This window comes from Cheilinus undulatus, linkage group 22 (genome assembly GCF_018320785.1).
Source record: "Cheilinus undulatus linkage group 22, ASM1832078v1, whole genome shotgun sequence".
In the NCBI taxonomy this organism is placed as follows: Eukaryota; Metazoa; Chordata; class Actinopteri; order Labriformes; family Labridae; genus Cheilinus; species Cheilinus undulatus.
Genome location: NC_054886.1, coordinates 28,223,853 through 28,244,144, shown reverse-complemented (window position 1 = coordinate 28,244,144; position 20,292 = coordinate 28,223,853). Strand labels below are relative to the sequence as shown.

The 20,292-nt window shown below is 40.6% G+C and overlaps 2 protein-coding genes and 2 non-coding genes across 4 annotated transcripts in view; all 4 read right to left on the bottom strand.

Moving 5' to 3' along the window:
• hdac8 (histone deacetylase 8) overlaps positions 1-20,292 on the bottom strand; it is a 189,445-nt gene that overhangs the window by 73,604 nt on the left and 95,549 nt on the right. The window lies entirely within an intron of this gene.
• rps4x (ribosomal protein S4 X-linked) lies at positions 8,145-17,219 on the bottom strand. The gene is made up of 7 exons (XM_041779688.1): positions 17,138-17,219; positions 16,452-16,529; positions 14,723-14,903; positions 12,270-12,367; positions 11,604-11,775; positions 11,356-11,513; positions 8,145-8,295 (listed from the first exon to the last, which is right to left on the bottom strand). Exons 1-7 carry the CDS (start codon positions 17,138-17,140, stop codon positions 8,194-8,196), a joined length of 792 nt encoding a protein of 263 aa, XP_041635622.1. The 5' UTR covers positions 17,141-17,219; the 3' UTR covers positions 8,145-8,193.
• On the bottom strand, positions 11,202-11,274 carry LOC121505114. The gene has a single exon (XR_005991537.1). It is a non-coding gene; the product is annotated as a small nucleolar RNA SNORD61 (small nucleolar RNA).
• Positions 14,439-14,514, bottom strand: LOC121505113. Its single transcript, XR_005991536.1, has one exon. It is a non-coding gene; the product is annotated as a small nucleolar RNA SNORD61 (small nucleolar RNA).

Here is a 20,292-nt window from a genome sequence, read left to right as displayed (position 1 = left end):
TACCCACACTCTTTTTCCGTGAAGCCATACTGTTGTAACTCATGCAAAATCTGGCTTGGAAATGTCTCGGCAAAATAAGCAGAGATGTATCTGAAAAATATTAATCTAGATGGAAGCGTGTTGCTCCAAAAATTCCATGTACCTCTCAGGATGAATGATGCCGCCACAGATGTGCAGGTGACCAATGCCATGGGCACTAATACACCCCTAAGGAAGAGTACGATTGAAAACAAATATTATCATACCTTGGTTGGGCCAAAGATGAATCTGAGAGGGCCAACAATGATTCAAAGCTACAATAAGTACAGCCACCATTTCCAGAAATGTTGGGACATTAAATACAACACAAAGACAAGCTATTTAATGTTCAAACTCATTGTTTTTTGGAAATATACACATTCTGATTTTGATGCCGCTAAAATTCCAAAAAAGTTGGGACAGGAGCATATTTATCACTGTGTTACATCAGCTTTTCATTTAACAAGACTTTGCAAAAGTCAGACAGAACACTAATTGTTAAACTGTTAAAAGCAGAATTATTTCCATTCTTTCTTGATGTACATCTACAGTTGCTCAAGAAAACAGCGTTACCATTGCTGGAATTTGTGCTTCATAATGCTGCACACATTTTCAGCAGTAGACTAAGGATCACTATCATCTGAGGGGTTTTTGTACCGGTGCAAAATCGATAATTTTAATATGGTGCTGATGCCATAATTGATACTTTTGACAGTCAACAAGAAAAGATTTCTGGGTATTATAAATTATTTGTAGAAATATCTTGGTGCCAGTTGAACATGGGATAAGGAAAGGAACCTGAGTAAATTTTCACATTAATAACACACATTCCCCAGTGTATCTCTTGCCTTTTATTGGGGTGGCAGGGTATCGAAATTAAGTATCAACATCTGTGTTGTAATTCGGTCTGGTAGGTATCGCATGTGTTTGTACTGGTACCATGATGGTGATGGTTTTGGATACTCATTAGGGGTGGGAACAATTAATCGATGATCGATTAATTGGTCGTTAAGAATTTGGTCGATCACGAGGAATTTAGTTGATCTGATGTTGGCATTTTATAAAGAGACTAAACACGTATTACTCTGCACTGCACAACAATATCTGCTGTCATCACGTTGTGAATGGGTTTTGTTTTTGTTTGTTTGTTGTTTTTTTATGAGGCTCGCTCTCTGTTATATGGTGGGCTATTGACTTCGGATTCCTTCTAACTTTTTTTGTGAAAAAAAATGGCAGCCAACTAAAGCTACTGTTTGTTGTGGTTGTTTTGAGGTTTGAAAAGATTTTTGAGATGCTTGCATATTTTTTTGCGAACTCCTGCAATAGGTAATACAATAGACCATGCCTTGTTTATGGGTGAAAATAAATAAATCATTGAGAAACACACTCATTAGTTACCTGTTTTTGTTATATAGGGAAATGTTATACATATATATGTGTGTGTATGCCCATGTATGTATGTTTTTATACATACATAATGATTAATCAATTAATTGATCATTAACATTATAGATGCTCGAGTTGGCAGGTTTCTTCCAAACGCCCATCCCTAATACTCATCCCTACAGTAGACAGGTCTGGACTGTCTTCAGTCCAGTCTAGTATCCACACTCTTTTCCTGTGAAGCCATGGTGTAGTAACTTGTGTCTTTGAAATGTCTCTCGAAAACAAGCAGGGATCTGAAAAAGAAGTCATCCAGATGTTGGCGTGTTGCTCTGAAACCTGTTTAAACCTCTCTTGTTATTAATGGTGTCTCCCAGATGTGCAAGTGACCCATGTCATTGGCACTGATACACACCCATATTATCACAAATGCTGGTTTTGGATCTGATTGGTGCTTTTTACTCTTTAGTCCAGAGGGTTTTTTGACAATTATTTCCAAAAACAATTTTAAACATGGAGTCATCAAACCACAGCACACTCTTCCACTTTAGATAAGTCCATCTCAGATAAGCTTCGACAAAAAAAAATCAGTGTTACATAAAGTGGATAACCTTATGCTAATGTAGATTGTGAATGTCTGAACCTTTTGAAGAATGCTCCTTTCACACAAAATAATGGTACTTTCACATGTTACCTACTTACCCGTGGAATGTTCAAGGTGTTTTTAAAGCATTACACAGCTTTCCCAGTCTTTTCTTGCCCTGTGTCCCAACTTTTTTGGAACATGTTGCCAGCTTTAAACTCTAAATGTCCCAACTTTTTAGGAATTGGGCTTTGTGTGTATAGCCCAAGATCCAATAACATGCATCTACTTGATATCACTTGTTGAATAATAAGCCAAGATTTTGACTCATGGGACGAATGAAATCTTTCCATGAGAAGGTTGTTAAATCTTACAGTTTGGCATTAATATTGGACTGTTACTATCAAACACTGCCTCATTATTTGCCTCTTTAGTGGACTAACTTTAACTGTGTATGAAGCATAATAAATGCATTATGTAGATGGATTAACAGTGATTTAATACTTGTTTGTTTTACAGTTCGTCTGCTCTGCGTTTTGTCCCTAATAGGATAATTCATCACCATATTCTGCTCTTTGAGTGGATGTTTTTCTGTTTCCTCTGTTGCTCACATTTCTTTTCCTTTCTCACCATCCAGCACTTCAAAGCCTCCATGTGACTGCTCAATGTGTGTGTTTGTGCGTGTATCAAATGTGATTGTTGCTCCGCTCACTTGGGGATGCCGAGCAGGACCAGAGCAAGCAACGTTCAAAGACTGCATGTGTGTTTGTGGATATGTTTATCTGTGTTTGAACAATTATTTGTTTACAAGAACCGGTCCCAGACCGGATAAAATGAGGACAGCGCAGCCACTTTTGATTTGTTAGCAGACCATGAATCCTAAGTGTGTTCAAAATTCACCATTTCATAGGATTAACTTGCATTCAGGTATGTCACCCTTTAGATTGCAGTCATGCCGAAGTATAAGTACCCCATGTTGAGTAATTTAAGTAATCTGTTTTTAATTTGTGTCTCACATACTCTTACGCAGATTTGAATCAAAGAATTTTGCAGAAGAATGACCCTCATCCCAGCTGCTTCACACTCAGCTGCAACCTCCAAGTCCAAGGCCATGGTTCTCTGCCAGAAAGTGGAAGATTGCTCCCTCTGGATTGTGTGTAAGTCTTTGCCCCAGGTGAAAAAGCTCAAGTATCTTGGTGTCTTCACCATGAGTAAGAATAGAACAGACATATTGACAGGACTGCTAAAGCATCAGCACTGTTACTGGTCTGAAGACATTCCATTCTTCGCCTACGGTCATATGTTTTGAGTAAAGGCTGAGAGAACATTATAAGAGGTCCTCCGAACACAAGGGAGAAACCAGGGGAGCTCAGACATTCTCGGGGGACTTGAAGGAGAACCTCTGCTCCTACATCTCCAAAAAGGAGCCCGTAGAGGTGGTTCTGGCGTCTGATTATGATGCCTCCCAATCGCTTCCCTGTGGAAGTCTTCCAGGCAAGTCCAACTGAGAGGAGACCCCAGGGTCAACTGAGGTATTGTTCATTGCAACAGTCCAGGGAACGCCTCGGAATCCCCCAGGAAGAGCTGGAAAATGTCAATGGGGCAGGTATGCCTTATCTTCAAGGCAAGTCCAACTGAGAGGAGACCCCGGGTTCAACTAGAGGTATTATCCATTGCATTTTGCCAGGGAAGCCATAGAATCCCCCAGGAAGAGCTGGAAAATGTTACTGGGAGAAGTTTGCCTCATCTTCCAGGCGAGTCCAACTGAGAGGAGACCCCAGAGTCAAACAGAGGTATTATCCATTGCATTTGGCCAGGGAATGCCTCGAAATCCCCAAGGAAGAGCTGGAAAATGTCACTGGGGGAGGTATGCCTTGGGTGCTGACTGTCTTAGCATGCTTCCATCCAATGCTTCTTGTAACGCACCAACCTACCTTGCAGGCACCGACTTCTAATAAAACTCTTGTGAGACGTGTCGCATAAAATTGAAGACGTGCCAAACCATGGCACAAAGAGCTAGGACAAGCAGCACAGCCTCAGTGCATTTGTGTTGGATCAGTGGCTTTGGTGAGAGCCTCTTGACTAACATTCACTGCTGGTCAGAGCATGGCTATGAAGTAGTGCAACTGTCCCACAATTATTTATTTATTTTTAACACTTCAACAAAAAAGGTGCCCTGAGTAAACACCATGTATGGGGTGTTTCCCACGCAAAGGGAGCTGAGCCAGAAGTCAAAGCTCTCAATTTGATCTTCGTTCCAACCCCCTCCTATGGTCATGAGCTCTGGGTAAAGACTGAAAGAATGTGGTCATGGGTTCAAACGGTCGAAATGAGATTCTTTAGGATGGTATTTTGGCCCAGCCTTAGAGATAGGATGAGGGGCTCAGACAGCTGGAGGGATCTCAAAGTAGAGCCTCTGCTAATTCACCACGACAGGAGCCCGTTGAGTTGGTTTGGACATATGACAAGGATGACCCCTGGCCGCCTCCATTTGTAGGTCTTCCAGGCACATCCAAGGGAGAGGAGACCCCGGGGATAGACCAAGGACTCGCCGGAGGGTTTATAAGGTCATGTGCGCTGGTTTTGGGCATGTAGGGTGCTAAAGATTTATTACCAGGCTGATTTACCATGATCTTAGGCTTGTGACTTGGCAGACAAGGTCAAGCTTGATCTCTCTTGTCCAGGCCTTTTCCCTGGGGACTATCAGCTGTTTTTGGGTTCTTGGGACATCCAAAGCATAACCAGGGGCTTGTGGCAACCCTACTGCTTTCCCAGGTGGTACCCCAGGCTGTCCTTACTCACCAAGTCCAGCCCTTAGGCCACCCTAAAGGGCAAGATTTTATTTTTTGGTAATTTGCAAGGACATCCAGAGCCTGATCTGTGTTGTGTCAGTCCTCCTTCCTGCCAGATGGACCTGCCACATTTTCGCCTTACTTCAGCCTCAGTTTTGGGCCCAAACATGCCTAAAAGATCTGCACAGTGCTGTAAATCCTATCTGGCCTGGGAATGTCTTGGAATCCCCAAGGAAGAGGTGGAAAATGTCAGTTGGAAGAAAAAAGTTTGGCAGACTTGCTTAGCCTGCTGCCACCACGACCCAGACCTGGATAAGTGGAAGAAAATGGGTGAACGGATGGATGCTTGTTAATCCATTGTTAATGGTCCATCATAACTTCTCCATTTGTGCCTGATAGTCCAGCATTTTTCAAGTTGCTGCTGGTAAACCTAAAAAGATGCCAATAGCCTGCGCAACCACAGTGGAAAACAACATATTTGTAGTGTCATTCGAGTGAATTCAATTGACAACTGATGACGTCTCAGCCCTTTAAAGAATTTTGACAAGACTAGCTCATTTTAAACATGCTGGTAAGGTACAAGGTAAAGTACACAGACTGTGTCCTTACTTCTCCCTGCCAGGAATGATGGATTACCATACTGTACAAAGTGTCATGAAGCAGACGGTCATAGGACTGAGCAGTGCCCCTCCAAACATACCAAAGCCCTCCTTCCTGCTGCGATCGTGTTGTCGTGATATGAATCATTTCTGGTGTCTTGTGTCGAAGCGGCGTGGATGGAAATGGAGGTCACAGGGGAGAAGGGCGACGCTGATCTCCCGCTCTTTGATTTCACAAACATGCTCGCGGGTGAATCTGAAGGCCGGGACGGTAAACGTCACACACAAACGCAGACGAACACACACACTGAGGAGGAGTGTGCCAGGCCAGGTTTCTGCAGAGCGGAGCAGGAGGCATCCCAGCATCACCATATGGACCGGTACTGAAGTCAGAACACAGACAGGGAGGGGGGAGGAGTGAATGTTGGAAATGGAGACTGTCGAGAAAAGGATGGGGAAATTAAATGTACTGATTTAAAAGAGGATGGAGGAGAGTGAAAGATGTTTAGGAAAGGTTAGGGCAAAGACAGGCTAAGTATTAGGGTTATAAGAGGGCAGGAGTGAAGCAAAGAAAAGGAACTATTAGAGGCTGGTGGTATGGAATAAATGCAGGTGAGGATGTCTGAAGGAGGGGGTCTAGGAAACTGGGATATATGGAAACTGGATGGATGGATTGGGAAGTGCAAATGGTCTAAGTGGAAAAAGAAGAGAGGAGAAACAGAGGGATTAGAGTGCAAACAGATGGATGCATCATGATGGAAAAGAAAGGATGGAGGGATTAGATAGAAGGATGGAGGGCTGATTACAGGTGAAGACGGAGGGATTTAATGGACAGAAGAAAAGAGGTTTAGATAAGATTTCACCACCTGGAGATAGAAAGAAAATGTCTTCAGTGAGGAGTTAAAAGGACCGTTCACTATAAAATGGGATTTTGCCTACAGGTGCATCCCAAAAGATTAGGATATGATGCCACCTCACAGACGGATCCAGGAAATAGGCTACAAGCAAGGCCACCCATAAGAGGGGAATAAGGGGAAAGCTCTCTGGGGCCCAGCCAAATGGGGGGGTTAAAAACAGATGGTTAAAATGGTAAAAAGTAGTTAGAAACTGAGAAAAATGAGTTAAAAGTGGCAAAAATGAGCAGAAATAAATCATCAAAGGTGGTTAAAGAGTGGCAAAATATGGTTACAAGTGACAAAAATAGGATAAAAGGGGAAAACAATTGAAGGTATGGGTTAAAAATGGCAAAAATGGTTGGAAAAATTGTGGATAAAAAGTGGCAACAATGGTGTAAAAGGGCCAAAAATTGGGAGAAATAAGTCAGGAAAAGTGGTGAAAGTGAAGAAAAATGGTTACAAGTGACAAAAGTAGGATAAAAGGGGCAAAAAATGATTCTATGGGTTAAAAATAGAAAAAAGTGGCAAAAATGGTTGGCAAAAATTGTGAAAAGTTGTAAAAAGTGGCAAAAATGAGTTAAAAGTGGCCAAAATTGGCAGAAATATGTCAGGAAAAGTGGTTAAAGAGTGGTGAAAAATGGTTAAAAGTGACAAAAGTAGGATAAAAGGGGAAAAAATTGGTCAAATGGTTTTAAAATTGAGAAAAAAGTGGCAAAAATGGTTGCTAGAAATGGTGAAAAGTTGACAAAAAGTGGCAAAAAAGGGTTAAAAGTGGCCTAAACTGGCAGAAATAAGTCAGAAAAAGTGATTAGAGAGTGTTGAAAATTGGTTACAAGTGACAAAAACAGGTCAAAAGGGGCAATAAAAGGGTAATATGGGTTTAAAAAATTGGCAAAAAGTGGTCAAAAAAGGGGACATATCATGCAAAAATCACTTTTTCAGGCTTCTCTAACAAAAAATGTGGAAAAAAAAAAATTTTGCTTTTCATTTTGAAATCAAGGTCCCCCGAGTCAGGAGGAAGATCTGAGAGCCAGAATCCTAGGTGCCTGAAATCCAGTGTTTCCAGTCTCCAGTCAGTGATGGTTTGTGGTACCATGTCACCAGCTGTGGTTGGTCCGCTGGTCTTTATGAAGTCCAGAGTCAACGCTGATGGCCGTCTACCAGGACATTTTAGAGACCTTCATGCTTCCATCTGCTGAGAACCTTCATGGAGATTTTCTTTTCTGGCAGGACTTGAACCCTGTCCACGATGAAGCAAAAACCACCAGAAACTGGTTTACTGACCACGGTGTTACAGTGTTTGTATTTTGAGTGATTTTTTGTTAGCTGTAAACATCAAATTTGTGTTACTTCCTCTAAATGTCCAAGGCATTCAACAAAATTGAAGCTTTTCACATTAAAAGCGTGACTTCTGAGACCCCTAGAGCAGAAAATTCACATCCCCAATAAACTTTTTTCCAGACTATTTCTCCTCCAACATTTGTTTTCCATTGAGAAAGTTCAGCTTTCCTGTTGGTTCCTGTCAAAATGGATTTTGAACTAAATGCATTTAAAGCACCCATTAAATTTTACCTGAAGACTCCTCTGAGCAGAATTTCAGTGCACAACTGAACCAGCCATTCCTGAGGCTCATCTCCATTCGTCCTAATGTGCCACATCAGTGAACACCTGCAACACCAAAACCTGCTCATATAAATGGAGCTCAGCCTTCTGTAAAGAGTCTAAAGTCACCTTTTCTCACTCTGATTTGAACAGTAAAATACAGACTTATAAATTTAATAAAAAACCTCTCTGGCCTCCTTGGAGCTGCATCTTTAAACATGAAAGCCTAACATGACCACAAAAAGTCAAAGAACCAGAGCAAACAAGCGTCTTGTTTTGTAAATAACAGTTTATTTGAAAACCAGGGTTCGGCTGTCTGTTTAGCTGCTGCCCTGCTTGGCGGCCAGCCTCTTGTCTCTCTCCTCGGCGATGGTCAGACGGATTCCCTTTCCTCTGGGCAGGGACACCCACGGCTTGTTGCCCTGGAGACAGAGAGGACGGAGACAACAGTCGTTTGTTAATGGGGATCAAAGGGGAGCAGATAGTGCAGGTGGCAAACAGGGAGAGTCTGGGTCATTGTGTCCTGTACTTTAAACCAGACTGTGGAAAATCTGCTTTACAATCTGTTAACAGCATTATTCTGCAGCGTTGCTTTCCATTTTTATTACATTACATTATATTCTGCCGCATATTTAATAGATGTCTCATGTCCAACTCTTTATTTATTCGAAAAAGGCAAACAACTTGGACAGTCTTTCAGAAATTGTAAAATGCTTCTTTGTGATGTGAGAAACTAGTTCGATTTGTGATCCAGCAGTTCAATAAAACTAGAGGGATTACCACCTTTAAACAGGAGCCTATCAGATGAAAATGTATTAAATTTAGCCCTTAGGTTGTCTATAAACCCCAGCCTATTGTTCCATATATTCATGCATCTAACTAAAGAGGCTGGACTTCATTCTCTGGAGCTGATCTTAAAACAAGCTCCTCAACTTCCTTTAAAGTCCTGAAACAACAAGCCACATAAAGGCATGTGTTTCAACTAACACCACGCAGTTAAACTGTATTAAATACACAAAGAAGCTTCAGTTCACAATTATCAGACTGCCGATCTCTTAGCCATAATCAGCCAGAACAAAAAGGGTGATGCTGAAATCTTTGGCCAACTGAAATAAGAAAAATACCACTTTTTGCAGGTGTGCTGAGCTGATTCCCATCAGTTTACTAATAAGAGCAGGACAATGCTTTCTGTCATGAACACCTGTTTAAATAAAGGTGGGCTGCGCCAGTTTGTAAGTGGGCAACCTGGTAGCCCAGATGTTAGAGAACTGGATCAAAGTTTCACAACAGTACAGTTTGATAAATCACAGTGAGTCTGATGAAGTCAGAGAGGGGTCTGGGCGTCCTTCCACAGGAAATCCTACACCAAATTCAGTGAATTATATAGAATATTAAGTTGAAAAAGGTTGGCTGGAAAACAAAGACAACAAGAACATGTCCTTCTGAAAGTCCCTCCTAACATTTAGACCTCCCTCTGGTTAAAAAATAAATCAGGCTGGAAGACGTTAAGGCCATCATTTCAAATGTTACATACTTTTAAGGATCTGCAGGAACTCAACTTCAGCAGTCAGATAAATGCCAGAGCAGAGAAGGAAACATTTTAATGGCCCGCTTCAACCCAGCTCTGCAGTTTAGTTCAGCACAGTTTGGTCTGATAAAATCTGATCTAGCTCCTGTGTCCACCACTAACCTTATCCTTAACAGGTAAAGTACAGCCCCACTGAGCACGTGCAGTCTGCACAGTGACAGACCAATCAGCTGATGCTTACTTGTGTTTTTTAAAACTAAAACTGCACTCAACAAAAGGCATCTACTCATAAGTAAACCACTTTTATCATTCCATGGATGACTTCAACACGCTGATGTAGAAAAGATGTTTTAAAAGCAGCAACAACTTCCAGCTTCACACAAAAGCAGCATGCAAATCATTGTGGGACACGGCAGTAGAATGAGGCGCCACTTTTAGAGCAGCCGCTCTCTAAATATGCAACACTCATCCAGAAATGCTGGTTTACTGCTTAATACCTTAAAGCACTGCTTCTCAAACTGTATGAGGGAAGTCTAGGTGTGTCGTGGGAATCTGTACAACCGTGTAGGATTGACTATACAACTACTGAAAAACTGGAAACCCTCCTTGAAAATTAAAGTTTCCTGTAGTATATCTGATATTTTATTCCAGGGCTTTGTTTCATACATGTTTTTTGGAGGTAATTCGGTGTAAAGCTCACTAATAACAGGTGCTTGAATTTCTAAGTTTGCTACAGCACATTGCTTTAATCAACAGGCTGATATGGCTGAAATGTATGCTGCAAAAACACCAATTTTTGCATGTTTGTGTAATTAAGTTCCCAAATGTAGCATTGTAAATTTGAACAACCATGTGTTATCATAACAACTACATACATCAACTAAAGATGAAAGAAAATTTAAAGTGGAAATTCTGAATGGATTTGAAGATGGTGTGTCTGAGATTGTGGCTTGATGTTTGGTGAACCTTGTGCAAAAAATGATTGAAAATCATTGCTTTAAAGAGTTCAGCTTCAGCTTGAACGTGCTCAGTTTGGCTGTACCGTGAGTACTGCCCCACAAAGATCCACCCTGCTGGTCTAGGTCCCTACAGGGGGCGCCAAAGACCTCAGGGGGGCACTGGGGCCTTTCACATATTCACATGAAATCATAATAAGTGTTGAGGATTGTTTATACAAAGATCTTTGATTATATATCGGGCCTATTTAGTTGGGAATCCATCAATGAAAACACCTGAAATTGGTGGTAATTTTGTCATATCTGGTTGTTTTTGAGAGGGTCCTGGCATGTCCTGGATCAGAAAAGCGCCACAAGAAAAAGGTTGGGAACTACTGCTGTAGGGTGGCAAAAAAAAGCAGGACACTTCTGAGAGGGGAAATGCAAACATACTGAACTGAACCAGACCCTTAGCGGAAGTGCACCATAGAAAACCTCCTCAGACCAGGCTAGTCATCTCTAATCAGTCCAAGTATTAAATTAAACTTCTTGCTGAAAACATCCCATCAACAGAATATCACTACACACTGAAGCGGCTGGCACATGCATACTCAGTTTTCTTCAGTCATCTTATTTGTTATTATTTTCTCATACATTATTGTTAATTTTGATTCAAGTTAATTTCTGATACTAGAAAAACCCAATGTTCAAGGTCAAGTCTTTATAAAAATCAAGCAGCTTATTGATTGTTTTATCAACTTGTCAACAGTTTTGGAAACGTGGGAGTCAGTCGTACAAAAAGCATTTGTTAGATGAGTTTTCTGAAAATGTGAACGTTTTTAAGCCAGTTTTCAGTGTTGTGATGGAGCTCAGAACTTCTTAGAGGAATTGGCGGTGTATTTTCACGACTGCTCAAAGCCACAACAGGTCATCATTGCTCCAGAACTCAGCTGTAATCGTTTAACATTCACTGATCCACTGAGTGGTGTCTTTTTGACTTCATGAACTTTTCCGCTTACCTTGCCAATGACAAAGATGTTAGAGAGCCTGGTAGCGAAGCTGTTTCCAGTGCTGTCCTTAACGTGAACGACGTCGAAGGATCCAGGGTGACGCTCCCTGTTGGTGATCACACCGATACGCCCCAAGTTAGCACCGCCGGTCACCATGCACAAGTTACCTGCAGGGAGAGGAGGGTTTGACCAACATTAGTCATTAAAATCATAAAAGATGTGTAAATGTTGCAGGAGCAGCAGTGAGAGAAGCGCACCAGTATCAAACTTGATGAAGTCTGTGATCTTGCTGGTGTCCAGGTCGATGCGGACCGTGTCGTTGACCTTGATGAGGGGGTCGGGGTAGCGGATGGTGCGAGCATCATGGGTCACCAGGTGGGGGATTCCCTTGGTGCCAATGATGATCTTCTTCACCTTACACAGCTTGTACTGCAGAGGAAGAGGAGGGTCACGAGTCAAACTACAACCATGACTCTTCAATCTTGATTATGTTTGCTACTTCTGAGTTTGTGTTGAAAAAACGAGAAATGTCAGCATTTCCTATTTAGCATTTTCTTGTTGCAGAAATGTTCAAAAGTAATAAAACTATAGAGGCACAGACTGTGATAAATCAGGCTCAATAGTGGTGTTTTTCATCATTTCTTTTGGTGCAAGACCCCCATCGTTCCAAAGTTTTCTCATGTTTGGCCATAAAAACAGATCTGAGTTTGTCAAACAGCTGACTTCTAGAAATCCAGACACCAGCATTACATACAGCGATTTCTGCTCATTCCACATCAGCTAATGTTTGCCAACAGTCATCAGCTTGGACTGGTGTTAAACTGGTGCTTTCCTCTTTACCTTAACGGCATAAAGGAGCAGTAAAATCCTGGTTAGGAGGTAAAGGATGCAGGATTTATGGGTAAAAACAGGTTTTTTCTCACCTTGGCCTCCTCTGCAGTGATGCGGTGAACGGTGAAACGTCCCTTCACATCGTAGATCAGACGGAAGTGCTCACCGGTCTTCTCGATGCTGATCACATCTGAGAAAAAAAATGAGCAGGTTTACTGCAAATACTGAATTTTAACAAAAAGTGGCACCTACATTTAAAGTGTAGTGTATAACATTGGGATATATTTGCAATATGACAGATTTTAGATTGCACTGCTCACTTCTGGTAACTGTGGAAACCTGTGGAATTATAAAAATGGGTTTATGGTACATGCTCCCTTCTGTGGTACCATAGAAACATGCAACAGACATGAATTCATGATGGTGTGCAGGGGACCCTCTATGTATGAATAAAAGTCTCATTTCAAGAAAAACACTGAAACAACTGTTTATTTTCAGGTGACTACATGCCTATTAAGACAGGCTTATTTATGCACATTATGCTTCATTTTGACCAAGGTTATTCCACACAATGCTAGGCAAAATATTACACACCATCAAAACACTGGAAGTTTGCCTCTCTAGCCCCAACCAACCCAAAAAACTTAAGCCTTAACCACAGAGGCATCATAAGCACCATGAGTTCAGCCACAGGACGGTCACTGCTCTACATCAGGACCCACCACCACCTCAAAAGAAATCACTACCCAAATGTTTAAAAACTTCTTCCTTGTTTTCATGAATGTTGGTCAATCAGTATACTTGGCTACCATTACACCATGAAGATAAAAGAACACTCCAAAATGTTGAGGCTTGGACCCTTAATAGAAAAACTTATTGAACAAAGAGGTGGGACAAAATTGCGTTAGAAAAGCCCATCATTACAGAAGCACTTGCATGCAAACATCTTTTGGCATGGAAGATTTATTAATTTCTCTAAGAATTTCCTTGTTATCTTGGGTAAACTAGTTTTATTTCCCAACAAAAGGGCGATAAATAGGTAGCAATCTTGACAAAAATACTGGATTTTACTCTTAATCATAGGAAAACCTGCACATGTGAAATTACTATTGGTGAGTTTTTGTCACATTTTTTACCCTGGCACACACTCACAACCCACTAGAAAGAGGTCCTGACCTACTTTTGGGTCCTGATCCACCAGTTGAGAACCACTGCTCTACACTCTTGTACACTGTGCTGACTTAAATAGGTGTAACTTTCACCTCATGAAGGCAGTCATCCACCTAAACTCACAGCTCCATGCATTAAGCTACTTCCATCAAAAACACTGTGCTGTCCACTGAAATACAGAGAAAGACGTTCCTGAAATTCCAATTTAGCTTATTTAAATCATCTGATAGACATACAATGAACATCAACAGGAGTTAAACTTTACTTAACATTGAAAATTATTTTAAAAACTTAAATTATTAAAGATAATGCTGTCATCAAATCATTCCTCCAACACTTGTCTTGAAGAGACATCTGCTTCTGTGGAAACCAGGCTGCTGTCATCAGTGTGATGCTTCCCTTGGATTTGGAAATTAAAACGCCACACCTCCATATGAAGCTGCTGACCAGAGTCAAGGTGGAACTGACCTGATGACAGGTCCAACAAAGGTGAGACCGAGGACAGGTGAGAACAAAGCCTGGACTTCTGGCAGCCTGCTCTGCCATAGTCTGCTACAATTATAAATGCAGTTAATTAAAGAAAAAAAATCACTGAAAGTCCCATAAAGGAGTGAATCTTTGCAAAAGCAGCACTGGTATCTAAATCATTTCAGAGTTGGACAGACAGCTCTTCCCGTGGTCGAACATTTAACTCCCAAAAGCAGAAATCCAGTAACAAGTACATCAATGATTATGAAGTTAACTATATTATAGCAAAATCCAGAAGAACTTCCTCCTCTGTGCTGTAGGAAAATGGCTGCATACAACAAGGACCATCCTAAAGCCCTTCACAGAGACAGACTGATAAAACTTTAGACTTCCTAAGTGACAGCTGAAGTTCTTAACTTGTTCTTCAAGTCTGGCTGTTAGTTTTCAAGTTCTTGCACAGCAGATTTCCCAAGAATAACTCAACAGAAACTGTTTTTGGCCATTCAAGCCTCAAACTAAGTTCACCAAATATTTATAAATAAAGTTTGTCCTCCTTCTAAGAACGCCTTGGCAAATATCTACAGGGCACTAACTGAGAGAGAACTGTTGAAGAGTTGTTTTTGGAGCTCAGAACTTCTTAGAGGAATTAGTTGTGTAGTTTCAGCTCATCACTGATCAAAATAACACATTCATCATTGCTCCTTCTGCCTCAAAGTGTCCACCTGATGTAAAAACTAACCCTCAAATCATGCTTCAGATCCATGTTATCCTCTAAAACATCCTTGCAGTCACTTAAAAAGCACCCACAGACCCACAACGATAGAATCTGTACTTCATAATTTTAAAATGCAGATCCTATGTGAGATTTATGCAGCACCCAAGGCTCCAACAACAACAACAAACTCACCCATGAATCCAGCGGGGTAGGTGACATCAGTGCGGACTTTGCCGTCGATCTTGATAAACCTCTGCATGCAGATCTTCTTCACCTCATCCCCGGTCAGGGCGTACTTGAGGCGGTTCCTCAGGAAGATGATGAGGGGCAGGCACTCCCTCAGCTTGTGGGGACCGGTGGAGGGACGAGGAGCCTGGAGACAACAAAGACAGTATTGTTAATCAGCAAAGACGATGGATGGGCTGTGAAAATTCATGTACAAAGGATATCACCTGCTTGAAATGTAAAAGCCAATCTACTGGCTCATCTCTACATATGAATCTAGACGAGGCAGTGCAAACCCTTCATACTGCTTTGAGATCATTTGAGACATTCAAGCATTAGCTTAAATATTCTCCACTAACAGAGGAATATGCTGAGATTTACAGCAGTTATTTTGGTGGTGACCAAGTGGATGCAGACATTGTCAGAATACAGGTAAGGTCACAAAAGCTTACCTTCAAAGCTAGCAGTTTACAAGAATTAAAAGGCCTTATTTCAGCAAAACCACCACAGAATAAAATGACAATGATTCTTCCGATTGTAAATGTTTCAACAGAATACATCTACATGCAGATGAGCCAGAACTCATAGAGCAAATGTAGCCTTGGTTTGACTTTGTATTACAGCAGTGTGCCTAAATCAAGATTAAAACAAGCAAATTAATATCAATTCCTCTGTATTTTGCAATCCTTACTTGCATAATACAGCCTTGTAAACACTGATTTAACACTTTGATATGGTGTTCACATAGGCATGCACACAAACATTAAACTCCACCTACAATTATTAGCATGTACAAATTATGGCTGAAATCAACACATTTTCAGGTGGAAGTGAACTGTTATTCCTAAGCTAGTGAGTTAAATAAGGCAAAACCATGAGAAAATGATCCATCTACTCAAAGCAACAAAAGCAATGTGAAGCTGCATGTCTGCTTAGGGCTTCCATACACCAGATTTTCCTCTTCTTGCAACAAATTAGCAACCCACTCGACACAAGTCAAAATATTATCATCACAGATAATTACATCTGATATATCAGCTGTAGATATAAGCCTTTATCTGACGTAATTATCAGCAATATGCACAAATAAGACAAGAGTTACATGAGGGACCAACAGATCTGCTATCAATGCTGGTCATCATTTTGTTTCTTTAAGTGTTTTTAAGAACTGACATTTTGGTCCAGACCTATATCTATATACAGGAACAAAATTGTTTTAACTATCTGCAAAAAATATTGTTCATTTCAACCCCCTTTGGTCCCAATCCACTGGTTCTTGATAACAGAGAAATGTCAAGAGTAAATTTATTTAAATCAGAACCACTCACAGCGGTTTTCAAAGGTGTAAATCCAAGGGAATTCCTAGAAAACTTTCTGAAGAAGCTTGTGCCACATCTTCAAGTAACAAACATTTAACAAAAGGGACATTTGACCTTTGAGTTTCACGTTTAAACAACTCTAAAGCGACCAAACTAGCAAAGGTATTACCTGCTCTGATGCAAACGATGGCTTTTGCACTGACTAACATGAAACATGACAGTACCACCATCATGACCCGAAATTTAACAGTTTTGGTTTATCTGCAACCTTGTATTGCTGTTACCTACTTAAAGAAATACCTTCAGATGTTACAGAACAGAAGAAAATGTGCTAAAAATAGTAACATGTGACATTAAACCAGTGTAAAGGCACTTACAAACACTCCAGTGAGCTTGTCAAGCATCCAGTGCTTTGGCGCTGCGACGCGCTTCAGGTGCTTCTTCGGTCCTCTTGCCTGAAGGAAAGGGGGACAAAACCGGTTCAATGACGGGACAAGCAGTCGGTTTAAGGCAAAGAGTTAACAGGCAAACGCTATCGACACATTTCAAAGAAATTAACACTGAAGGAAACGCCGTTTAGGTGCCATATTCTTCAAACAGGCTGTTAGCATGTGACGCTAACGTGTAATGGGAATGAACGTTCAATGCTTTAGCAACCGGCTTCGGCCTACCGAGGCTAATGGTGTCAGTTAAACGGCAAATAACTCTGTAGGTATATGTCAAATTTCCCATTAGGTATCTTAACAAAAATGTACAATAAACCTTCGTAAAGTCTGTCACAAGTCATAGGTATCTCCTCTAACCGGGAGCCGTTATGAGTTAGCCGGCTAGCATGGATAGCCACAGCCAAGCTAAGCAGCCATGGCTGAGAGACTGGAGGGTCAGCTCGGATTAAAACATGAATAAAGAGCAAGCATCGCCACTTTAGGTTACAATACAGACATCGATCATTTATTAAGATGTGGTATTTCAGGCTAGGACACAAAGATGTTTGATAACACAGCAGTAAAAAGTGATGTTTAGTGATTATTTCAGAGAAGAATCGTGAGGGAAAACGGCTCACCATGTTGGAGTCTGCGGGGAAAAGGACGTCACGCCTTCCGGTATTGGATGATAAGGCCGACTACGGCAGACTGGGAGGGACAAAAGGGCTTCACTCACACTTTTATATTTACCTTAGTTTCGCGTCGATTTTTGTATTGAAGATTGTATTGTTGATAAACTCTAGTGAGTACATTTCTTTGGTTTACTTTGAGAAAATTCACGTTATACGTTATAACACGTTATAATTCCTTACGTATCACAGTTAGGTTTTGATATCTGCCCATATTTATTTCAGCACATGTGTATGTATGCAAGTTTGAATATTTTCATATTTATCATTTTATACTTATAGGTCCATTACCCATCTTATTCTATTTTGTTTCTTTATTTGATATTCTGAAGAAATAATGAAAATGTATTCATTATAATAACGATAATATAAAGATTTATAATCATCATTATTATTATTATTATTTGGAACTCCTCTGTATAATGTCTTCTTTTTAAATTCTTTTTTTTTTTTAATCCCTTATATGTTTTTGTAATTGATCTGCAGGCCTTGCTCTACATTTTGTTGTACATTGTTCTGCAATGTAGCTGTTGTCTTGGTTTTTAATTAACATTGCATTTATATTGCTGTTAAACCCATTGCATTTCTTTGTGTAGCATACAGCTCAATGCACAAAACTGTGAAAAAGTTCGAATTTAATTCCAGATGTTTTCAAGCATATTTAACACACAAATAAATACCTCTAAAAACACTGAAGTAGCATTTAGAGGTAGTTATTGTCAGGTGAATATGACATTCCTGTTGTATTGCAGCCACTTTGCAGCATTTAATTCCAGTTTTAATCAATTTGGCTGTCTATTTCTTAGACTCACTAGGACATGCATGTTTTTGGACATGATTTCAACCAAAACAGATTAATTAGTGAGCAAAAACAAGAGTTTAAATGTTTTATCCATCTCATTGAACATTAATTTGAATTCTTGTTAACTGTTACATTTTACTGGGTGTAATTGAGGTCAAGGAGGGGTATTGAAATTTAAAAACTTATCAATATTGGCAATTTTAGATGCAAACAGAGGCCTTATTCATCAAATACAATGAAAGATAGCACACAAAACTCAAAACACCAAACGCAGTTGAACATAAACACTGAAATAAAGACAGAAAATAAATTCTTTGGCTGAACTCTATAAAAGTATGAATCAATAAACACATCTTAATTGTGACTGACTTTTCTAAAGTAATTCCTATTCCCTACATGCAGCAGAGCTGCTGCTGCTGATACCTTTCTGTCCTTCAGCCTGTCAGATTGTTCTGGTCAGGAAATACCAGTGATGCAGAGCTCAGTCCTGTTTACACTGACGGAGATAAAAGTCTCCTGGGTCTTTATCTTCCTCTTCAAAATGATAACCAGTGTAAACATGATGCAGTCTTTTCTGCTCTCTTCCCCCCTTTACAGGCCGCTGGTAGTGATCCCAAAACTCAGAGACACAAAGGACCAATAGAAAATACCTTTTGCGATCCACTTTATGTACCTTTTTTTCCTGAAGCATCAAACTTAGAACACACTAACCTATTTCCTACAAAAAAACACCCGCTCACCAGATTTTATTCCCACTTTTATGATAGGGTATTTTGCAAAAGCCGTTAAGACAATATACCAAAATACTCTGCACAATACTGTGATGGTGTTGGGTGTATTAGTGCCCACGGCGTGGCTCACTTGCACATCTGTGAGGGCACCATTAATCCTGACAGGTACATACAGTTTTTGGAGCAACATGCACCCAAGCAGACAAAGAGATGCCCCTGCTTATTTAAGCAAGACACATTCTTGACAACTTACAACAGCATGGCTGTGTAACAGGAAGTAGACTGGCGTGTATGCAGACCAGACCTGTTACCCATCATAGACTTTACGATGCATTATGAAGCACAAATATGAGCATGGAAACCTTTTGCAGTTGAAAAACTCAAGCAAGATTGGGAAAGAATTCCTCTTTGAAAACTTATTAGAACAAAGGTGACATTACACAGTGGTTAACATGCGCCTGTCCCAACTTTTTTGGAACATTTTGAAAGCATCAAATTCAGAATGCAGATATATTTCCAAAAGCAATACAGTTGAACATTAAATGTATTGTCTTTTTGCTGTACTCACTTGATTATAGGTTGAAATTAATGTGCAAATCCTGTAGTGTTTTATTCACATTACACAGTGTCCCAACTTTTTTGTAACTGAGGTTTTCATTTAATTTCAGGCGAGTCCTTCATTTCTAGACTTTGATGAGCTCAGTTTCCCACTGCCAGCGCCGTGTTAGGAAACCATTTACATCTCAGGACTTTAATTTCCTGAGCCGCTTCCTTACAGGCCGCCATTCTGACCGTCTAATCCAGGAAAGTTTAAAGGATCAAACTCAGATTCCTGGACGCTTCTTACTGAAGTTGAAGGAATGAGGTTTGTTTATTCTGACTGTCTGCAGGATGTTTAACACAGATGTGAACTTTAATAAAGTCCAGCTGATGGAATGAAACGAGCCTGAGTTTCTTCGCCTCATTTTCAACACCACATTTAACCCCAGACACCTTTTTATTTAAAAAGCACTTCCAGACTAATTCCCAGATCATCCTGAATTGACCTTTTACTCTTTGATGGGTCTGCTGATCCTCCAATCAGAAAATCTCCACTCATAGCAACTGTCGCTAGGCTACTTCTGGTTGGACAACAGCGACACACACTGCAGATTAATCAGCATATGCCCTCACTTGTAGCACGTCAGGACTTCAGCAGCTTGTGCTGTTCTCCTCATACACCATACTGTATCCTGTCTCTGTTCTTTCACTGAGGCCAACTTTATCAAAGACTTTTGAATAGAGTTTGGGGAAATTACAGGACATTTTGATTTGTTTCAAGTGGGACAGACTCTGGCATCAAGAGGTTCTGGCTAACCTGATAACAGCGACAAAGGAGGGCGGGCCAGGCTTAACATAGGGTCAACTGTTATGATCCCTTTGTGCTACTTGTCATATTTGCTCTACAGTCAATGCCATGCTCTGTATTCTGGTGAGTGCATTTACTCATGTAGAGCTGGAGTACTTGTGCCTTAATCCAACCTTAAGGTCAGGTCCCGATTGGGGGTCGCAAGACACTGAGAGGAGGTCTC